This window comes from Oryzias melastigma, linkage group LG15, assembly GCF_002922805.2.
Source record: "Oryzias melastigma strain HK-1 linkage group LG15, ASM292280v2, whole genome shotgun sequence".
In the NCBI taxonomy this organism is placed as follows: domain Eukaryota; kingdom Metazoa; phylum Chordata; class Actinopteri; order Beloniformes; family Adrianichthyidae; genus Oryzias; species Oryzias melastigma.
In genome coordinates, this window is record NC_050526.1 from 24,641,219 (window position 1) to 24,651,270 (window position 10,052).

General features: G+C 37.4%; 1 protein-coding gene across 1 annotated transcript in view; it reads right to left on the reverse strand.

The window, feature by feature from the left end:
• Positions 1–6,818, reverse strand: part of slc35f3b (solute carrier family 35 member F3b) — a 52,080-nt gene extending 45,262 nt beyond the window's left edge. The window contains exons 1-2 of the mRNA XM_024298073.2: positions 6,561–6,818; positions 5,553–5,767 (exon numbers count right to left, since the gene is read on the reverse strand). Coding sequence (XP_024153841.1) covers positions 5,553–5,767; positions 6,561–6,670 — 325 coding nt within the window. The 5' untranslated portion in view covers positions 6,671–6,818. The remainder of the gene's footprint in view (positions 1–5,552; positions 5,768–6,560) is intronic.
• Between the last annotated feature and the right edge of the window lie 3,234 nt (positions 6,819–10,052).

The following is a 10,052-nucleotide window of genomic DNA, read 5'->3' on the forward strand; positions in this document are numbered from 1 at the left end:
ATAGAAAAGATGAGGAAAACTCAAAAAAAAAAAAAAAATTAAAGACAAGCATAAGCAGAGATAAAAACAAAGATTTAGACTGCAAGACAAACACAACCTAATTATGTTGATGAACTGGACTATAAATACACAGACAAGCAGACTAATCAGAGACGGGTGAACAAATTGATATATGTGATGAATACTGTGATAATTCACTCTGACATGAAGTAAAACATGTGACACACATTCAGATTCTCTCTTTGTCATAATGTGATACATAAAATAAAATTTAATTTAATCAAACAGCCGTTAGGATTAAATCTGTAATAGGGAAGAGTTGTTTCAGCTTTTTTGTCATATCCTTTCAGCAAGGAAAATGGTCACCAACTTTCAGTATTAACCAATTTTTCAGTGGATTGTTAACATTTGTCGTTTTTTTCAACAAAAAAAAATTGCATCAAATCCCAAACAACCAGAAAGGATTACATTATTTTTTGTTTAATGTATAATAAATCCTGAGCTGCCTCTTTAATTAAAGCCTATTAATAGTTAATCTTGGTTTTCTCCGAAAACACAAAAAGTAATTGAGGAGCACGACATGTTTAGAGCTACTTCTTCAAATGAGCTGCAACTAGACAGCTACTAGTAATTATTTCTGACTCAGCGCTGATTGATCGACAGACTACAGCAATGACCTAATTTGCCTTTAGTGGTGTTTTGAATTGAAATCTCTCTAGTAACATTTCTTTCGGAGTTACATTTTCAATATTTTTCTCTTTTTTTTACGTTTTTCCAGACAAGATGTACAAGAGAAGTGCTTACTGGCACCTTGACTACTGTAGAAAAGGCAGGAAATCTTGCTATAAAGCAAACGACACATTGAGTAAAGAAGATGAAAGCCTTCTTAGAATAAAAGGGGCACATCTGTAAGCTAAATCAATTCTATTTACCACATCAAAAGGGGGAAAAATACTCCACCTCGCTGCAGCTTTACACCTCCCATGGGAAAGTGACTGAAACGGTGAGTTTTCATGCTGGCTCATTCTCACTCCAGGGCTGCGGTGAAAAGCATCGAGACACCGAGATGATTCCTTAAATCAAAGGCAGTGCTGCCTAGGCACGCTTTACATGCATCTGCGTGACCTTTTTTTAGTCTTCTTGTACTAAGAGTTCAAGTGGAAGGTTGGCGTGAAAAAACAAGAGTCCCTTTGAGCTCATCTTGACATGCCCTTTGCTTCCAGCTCTAAATTGGCTACTTTCTGCATAAAAACCCAGCACACTTAAGCATTAACAATTATCTTCTAGTTGCAAGTGAGACTTGACTAGTCATGATGTCTTAAAACAGAACAGTGGGAGGACTCTGCTCTCATGCAACTGTGTGTAATGAGTGTCACCATGAAACACAGACTCTACTTAACCGGCTAAACGGATGTGAAAGCTCATTAAGACCATGCTGTATATTAATTTAACTTAAGACTGCTTTGTTTGAAACAGAAGAAAGCTGAATAAAGTCCTGTAAAAGATTTAAATTATGAACGTCGTTCCTTATAGCCACACATGAAAAAACGTGTGATGTAACAGTGCTACTGGTCATGAAATATTTCATACCCTCTCTGCCTGACATCCACAAAGAGCCATTTCGAGCACAGACCATAGTCTAACATTAAAGTGTGGCTTTTTTCCCCTACGTGAATGAAAAAAAGTCTAATTTTATGTAATGAAACCATAACCACTCTAATAAGCAGTGCTTGCCATTATCTCTTTTGTTACCAGGCGATTGTGTTCAAAAGCTTCCGAAAAATAATTACTCGCTTGACTGAGTTTAAAAACCTCTTAGAACAAAAAGTGCCTAAATTGCATGTGCATAAAAACCTGCATAAAAGCAATTTCCAAACCAGCCAAAGTCCTGCGTAAAACAACAAATGAAAGTAATCCTTTATTTAACTGAGTGGATTTCGGATGTATTAAACATTAGCAATGAGAATTTTAGGAGCTTCAATAAAAAGGAAATGTCATATTTCACATTTATTCCAGCAACCTACTGGAAGACCAGATCTGGTGAAAATTGTGTTTTGGTGTTTTTAACCTTTTCTTGTGGCAGTTTTATGATGATGGAGGACATATATAAAGACAATTAAAATCAAAATTGTTTTTCTGAGTATTTTTATTCAAATTTTTGATCAGTAGTAGGAAAAAAATACGGTTTAAAAAAGATTGTATTTGTTAAGAAGAAAATAAACTGAGCGGGCCACAAACTCCAGTCTGGGTGATGGGAAAGGGGGTGGAGTTGCATGGCGCCAACAGTCCCGCCCAAATCAGGGATGAATTTCTAATAATTTATTGCCGCTCTTCAAAAAATATGTTCTAGAAAATGACACAGGAGTATTGATTTTAGCTAAAAATTGTATAATCGGATCAGAGTACAAGCTTGAAAAAAAAAGGTAAAACATCCTATTATGACCTATTGATGACCGGACAATTCTAATCAAGGTAAAAAACTGCTTGTTTTAGATACAGATTTTTATTTTCAAATTATTTCAGAAATACATTTTAGACAATTGGAAAGCTTCAAAAACAAAACAAACAAAAAAAAAGACAACCATCCAACAATTGATGGTTGTTTTTTATTTTTGGTAATAAACTGTTCAAAATTTAAAATACTATAAATTACTGTAAGTCTCTAAGTTACTTCATTTTAAGATTATTAATTGAAACACATTAGATTAGAAAACAGATTGTGAGGACAAAGTAAAAGACAACTGGGGCAGTAAAGGTGAGCACTCAACAGCTTAATAAGACACAAACCACCAAAAAGCAACATTACAAGGACCTAATTTAAAAGAGAAACCCTGCAAGAAGCAGTTACCAAAGATAATGTGATGCACAAGGAAGGAATATGAACTCTTAAAGATGATGCAGAGGGAAACAGAAATCCACCAATGTTCAACCCTCAGATCAGCTCATTACCCAAAAGGCAACAAGCTAAGTCGCAATAAATTAGAAAAACTGGAGACCTTGAAATGAGTATTTTTGTAAGGATTAGTATTTTTTTACTTTAGATGAACACAAGCCATGCCTTGTGTTCAGTTTTGCATTTTTATTCTGTTGTATCACCCGTTTGTTCCCCTTTTTGATTTTAATCACTTTTGTCATGCTTATGGTCAATTTTATCAGTCACGATTTAGTTTATGTAATAAACCGTTTATGCTAAAAACTACTATTCATCCAGTTGAACTGTCCATTCCGGCTCCTGACATTTTTTTTGTTAAAGAACTTCATATTTAACCCTGTTAAATCCACTACATCAAAGAAATGACAGAAAATGTACATTTTTGTTTTGAATTAGGATGTTTTAAAGAAATGCACAAAAATATATATTTTATATGAGACATGGATAGTATCAATTAGGAGACATTGGGTGATTTGATATGTTTTCCTTACAATAATGTTAGTTTAAGAAGCAAAAATATTGACATGAGTGTTGGGGGAAAAAAACACCTTATTTATCCACTGTCTCAAATTTAATTCATACATTTTAACACATAACTGTATAATAAAGAATTAATTTTCAGCTATTTTAGCATTCTTTCAATACAGCAATTATTAACTTAAAACATGAATAACAATCGATTAAATTTTAGGAGGATAAAATTTTGGATTTTAGCAAAACGTTTACCTGTCAAAGGTGTTTTTGAGATGTAACGGAAGAAGCAATTTTGAAATAAAGATAAAATGTCCCTCTACTGCCCCTAGTGGAATAGTAATCAACTACAGGGCAGAAAAGTTCAAATGGGTTTTTATCATCATCTCTATTTATAAAGCACTTTGTGACACAACTAAAAATGAAACAAAGCGCTGTAGTTTAAGAGTTAAACATAATAATGGAAGTTTCGATCATGCTAATGAAGTAGGAGTCTCAGAAACGTGAGTATCAGATACAAAGACTGTAGATAAAAATGGACACTGCCTGATTTACCTCCAGCAAAATGAAGCCATTTCCAGTTGCCATTTTTCTGGAATAAGGGCATCGCCCTTTGGAGCCAGAGGACAGTGATTGGTTCAAGTCGGTCTGAGTCGAGTTTCTCACAAGTGAGGATTTTGGAGTATTGGAACTTGCAGGTACTTCCTATTTGGAACTCGAGGGGGGAGGAGTCAAGCTGTCCAGTGATATATACAGTCTATGATCAGATATGACTCAAATGGTTGAAAAAAAATATGGCGTTAAAATACCTCGGATATTATTAAAATAAAATAAATAATTCAAATTTATAAACAAAAGGTGGAGTGAGTGAAACAAAAACCTGTTAAAGCTTGTTGAAATATTCTGTTTTAAATTGCAATTCCTCTAAATCATGTTTTCAAAAAGTTAGTGTGGGCTTCAAAGAAATTTATAAGAAGTATTTACCCCCTGGAAATATTTCTTCAAATTATTTCAATGGCAATACTGACAAATTACTGGACACAGAGAGCAGTTAAAAACATGTTCTGCTATCAGGCTGCAATCCATTAAAACCAGACAAGCTTCCGTAGTGAAAATCAATCCATGCCCTCCCAACCACCTCTGCAGACCCGGGGAGTGAACACATTTACAAACACTAGTTCACACTCCAGGAAAAACTATCAAAATGCATTTTTGGAAAGAAAAAGTTGCTTAATGAATATTTTACCAACTCTCCCTTTATTGACGTATTGTGCCTGCTTTAATCCAAACAGTGGGTCGTTTTATATTCACCCATCACATCAAACGCACAGAAAATAACTATTTTAGGAAATGAGCAGATGTCTATTCTAACACTGCTCAAAGAGCAACAACAGCAGACAAAAAAGCAAGAGTGGCAGGTAGTGGTAGTGTGGCTGCAATTCACTTGTGAGAAACACCACAGCTAACAATCCCAGATGAAGCCCAAAAGCAGCCAAGCAAGAAGCCAATCACCCATCGCATCAACCAGCAGTGGTTACAGCTCACAGATTTACTGCTTTGCACGACCAATGTGCAAATCTGCTGAATGTGATGCAAAGAGGGAAAATGAGAAAGAAAAAAAATGCTCTGACAGCCTTTTCTTTCCCCTAAAAATCATTGGCGGCACACAACAGCATTCCCATTTTCTCTCAGCTCCAGTGAAGCAAAAAAATGACTACCCTTTTCAGGCAGTTGGCAGTAGCAGAACATAATCAAAAACAAGGTGACACCATATAATCTCAATATATTATATTTAAACAAAAGAGAGGTTTGAAATTTGTCTTAAAGAAGTTAGATTAACAGTAGGAGCAGTTCCAGATTCTCAAAACATGTCTGCATCTCATAGTAAAACATATTATTTAAAATACTTTTATTGTGAAAAATCAGATTAAGACAAATTAAAGTTGTTTTTGCTCTTTCATACTGTTTATTTTAGTGACCAGTCACATAAAATGAGTAAATAAACATTTATTTTGAGAAGTATTCTAATCTGAATTTCAGATTAGAAGTATTTCAGTCTGGGTTGAGTTTCCATTTATAATAACTCATATACCTGGACCACGTGACTTCTCTTTGACCCTCAGGTTCATGCCGGATCATATATACTCACTCTTGTAACTTGTACTCCAAGGCTGGTACCCATAGTAGCCGGTAATCCGCAGTATCCGCTCCTCAATGGACGCGCTGTTGATGTCCTCCACAGAGCGGGAGGACTTGAGGTCCTCCTTGATGGCCTCGTCCACTACCAGGTACTTGAGCTGTCTGAGCTGAGGGCTGATGTCCGAAAGCCTTCTGGGGCTCACGTCGGGGGATTTGCGCATCCCGCTGGAGAGACAGAGCAGCTGGTGTAAGAACTTCTTACGCGGAGGGTTTTTGGGAGACTTTGTGACTCGATTATACAGGAGTACACAGAAGTGGAGGCTGCATCCTCCACAGGGACCGGCGTGAGAGGCCCCTGCAGCGCATCTCGTGCGTACAGTAAATCATCATCCTTCAGTGGCCGTGCGCGCGCGCTTCAAGACACTAAAAGAAAGTGACTGCTTCTGCAATTCCTGTTTATCTTCCACAGTGATGTTCCTTATCTGAATCTGCCACTAATGAGTGGACCGTGAGTGATTTGTGGAGATGGAGGAGCAACACTTGTGACAGCTCCGGGCGTCGATGCGCGCACTGGAGCACAAAACTGCGCGCCCAGCAAACAAGCCAGCAAACGCCATTCTGTCACGCAGAAGATGTAAATACAGTAGACGGGAGATTATATAAAAGGATGATGGAGAACTTTAGCAGGAGATCTTTGCTCATAAAAGCATCAATATGAGAGTGGGTCGTGTTTACTAACCCCCCGCACAGAGCAGCTGTTTGGCCACCATCCCTGAGGGGAACCGCATTCTGCCAAAAACCCCATTACCTGTGAAACGGTGACTCCAGCAATCAGCAGCTGACATTTACTAGATCAATTTGTACCATAAAGCAAACCCTCTAAATGTTTTCTGCTCAATTTAAACATCTGGAAATTAAAGTTGCGCAGAACATCTGCGCGCATCTGTGCGCAACAGGCGATGCCGCTTTTTGTTTACTTTAAAAATTCAATTTAAAAAAAAAGTTAGAAATCTCTTACATCGGCAGGAAAGTAGTCGGTGGTCCAAGATAGCACATGCAGTCCCGGTGGGGCCGTCCGACCCGGTCCCACACGGTGGCCTCTCCATCCCCGTACATCCTCAGGGCCATGCAGAAGCGCGGAGACTCTATTCAGCCTTACAGAGGCCCACGGACACAAGAACGAGCACCATCGCCCTGCTTCTCCCCAGCCTAACGAGCATATGCCTGCCCACCACAGACTGCCACAACACGAGGAGCGCGCGCTCTGCTCTGGATGCGCCGCGCGCTGGAGGCTCTGCAGCAGCGCCATCTACCGCGTGCGGGGAGAAAGTTATAGTCTTAAAACGCACAAAATTATAGCGGAATTCCCTCTTTTTTAATGTATTATTAAATGAATTCATATTTTCTCAGTCAAATGCGAAATTGGTCACATAATAAATATATTTCTCTTTTAAAGAGAGTCCACTTTGTCCTCATTTTTCCATTTACTGGAGCTGATTTAGAAGAAAATGTGAATTTTATACCTTTTGTTTTTATTTCTTCTATTGTGTTATTTCCTTTGTGGGTTTTATTTTTCTAACAGTAGATCATATCAAACTCAGGACGACCACATTTTTGTTTCTTCGGCTTCAACAAACTTGTGCTGAAGGTTAGAAATCAATTTTTGTTCAATAATTTAATGTTTGCATCACCTGAAGCTTTCTCAGGTATTTTAAGGTGATGCCAAACTCGATTTCTGCAGGTATACAGTTGCAGAAACGAAAACAGTGAAACAGAAGTCAAGGCGACTGCAGGGATACAGCTGATTACATCCAATCAGAGCTTCTATTAATGGGGGTAATTATGATCAGTGGTGGGAATTTCATCAAATCTTTGTCTTTGTTCACAAGCGTTGCTGTGCAACATTAACAAGGCACTTTGTGAGCTCTGCTGTTTGAATTCTGATTGCCAATAAAGTCGGTTAAGAGAAACAAATTGGAGTTTGATCAGCTGTTTCACCATCTATCTAACCTTCGAAGGCTTAGATGATTGTTTTTAGATTTAGATTATTTTATAAAAGAAAACACACTTTCATGCAATCAAAGCAGCCAGGAATCAAACTGTACCTTACAGGAGTGTGTTGTCCTGATCTGAGGTCCACTTGCTGCATTGCATCAGCTGTATGTGAACACCTTACTGCAGAGCTCCGACTGGATTTGGAGACAGGTTCTGCACGGATCAATGGCCGCACATCCACAGGATGCCAGGTGTGTGAATGCTGGAGGCCTGAGGGAGGGTAACCTGTGCTTACTCAAGCAGAAAAGTGGTGTCCACTCATCAGCAAGGGGGTCAACATTGTGTATCGACAGTCTTGGAGGTGGAGAGGATCAAGTTAATCTTGCATAATGCACCTCTCAACTTCACAGCTCAGCCAAAGCCAAATTGATTCTCACTCCTGGACTCTCCTCTCTGCCTCCATGAATTCATCAAGAGCTGTGCGTCTCGTTCCAGGGAGACACTGCTCATACATATCAAAACAGCAATTCTAAAGGGGTGCTCATATATTAAAGCCATCCACGACTGTGCAGCACGCCATGTTCCACTTCAGCAGGCCTCTAATAGAGATATAATTGTTGCCCTCAATCTACAGGGCACTGCACTCTCGTCTAAATATGGGTGTGAAGTGAAGTGAGAACCAATGCTCAAATCGGAGGGAAAAAATGAGCACACAGTGAGCAACTCAAGTTTTTATGCTAAGTAAGACAAAAAAAATCATAATTTTTGGTTGTAAGCTACTTAAAGTCCCACTCTAATCTTCTTTTGCTCTATTGTTAAAGTATTCCCAGTGGTCTTTTAAATATGATTATGCTGTTTTTCTGCAAAATAATAAAAAAAACCTGTCATTTTATAGGAAATAATTTCTGCAGAGTGGGAGGAGTTCATCAGAAATTCTTCTCTAAGTTTTGGGAAGGACTGTTAGAAAGGAATAGGTCCAGGTAGTGAACAAATAGTTCCATCCAATTTGTATGCTTAATTCTTGATTTGTAACCTGTGTCTGCCTGTTTGTGTGTAACTTTGGATTTATGTGTGCGTAATTGTTGATTAAATCCAAAGTTACACGCAAATATGCAGACAGAGTTTGTGCAACTGTATATTGTCTTAGTACATTTATGAAAAGTTCTGTACTTTTTTTTTACAGTTGGATGTGATATAAATATATGGCATGTCAAAATCTTTTGACAAGTTTTGCATCTTTATGCTCATTTTTTGTATAGTTTCTACTCAAGGTAATGCAGCAAACATGGATCTATTTTCCAGGTCCTTTCCATTAATTCCCTTACAGAACTGTGTCCACTATTATCCCATTTTTCTACTTTTTCTTTTTGGAAGTATGATGCAAGCCATGTCTCTTTTCACATCAATATTTAAAGCAGCTTTCAGCCTGGAGACAGAGCAACAATCCTCTGCTGATTGGTCCACCGTGGAGGAGAAGTAAAACTCCTCACCAGTGAAGAATCTGTTAGTTATTGTGTTCTTCAGCTGTTAGTAATTTAAAGATATTGTGTTTCTCATTATTTGGTGTCTAATTACAGAATTGCGAACATGAATACCCAAAGATGGAGAACAATTCTTTTTATCTGTTGCTACTCTGTTTATTGTTAAGCTTTTAAATATTTCAGCAAAGATAACCTTTATGGTGTTGGAGAAGTGTTGTTCCAAAGGTCTGTCATTTCTTTAGGCTGTATTTGATAGTCATATGTCAATATCAGTGAGGCTCCCACAGCAGCAAGCACAATCTCCAACCTTAAAGGTGCATTGAATGTAAAAAATAAAGAACCAATGAAAAAAAAAAACAATCAGTTTTGTTTAAACCAGCCTCAGCTGACTTGATTTTCATTAATAGATGCACTACTTTTTGATTTTGGTGACACAAAAAACATAAAAAATGAAGAAATATTAAATGAATAAACTTCTAGATGAAGACAGTTCTCTTTTCTGCAGCTGCAAAAATCAAAACTCCAGTATTTTGCTTTGAATGCCAGATCAAAGATTCTTCATTTGTCTTCAAACATCTGCAGAAAAGTGTGACTAGAGTGAGAGCATCAGATATTTAAAGTCATGTCAACTCGGTGATGTGTTTGTCTGTGGTTTACGAAGACACAGGAATGACACTGACCCCCCATTAGCATAGCTTTTATTCAAAATCGAATGTGAAGGTTTCAAAAAGATTTAAAGCTTTGATTTTTTTGTTTAAAATAAAAATAATAAGAGTTATGACATTAAATTATCACAATTCCCCTTGGCATACATCCTTTCCTTGGAACTTTGAATATATTTTAGTGGGGCTTCACTTGTATTCTTCTTTTCTTTTTTTTTTTTAAAGACATGTTTCACATAATTTTGATTTTCTATGTTTTAGGATTTGGACATTTTTATTTTGTCTCTACATTTTTAATCGTTTAATCTTTATTATATACTTATATATATCGTGTTTGATCCTAAAAGTTACTCCTCAGAATTTAGTTTTTTT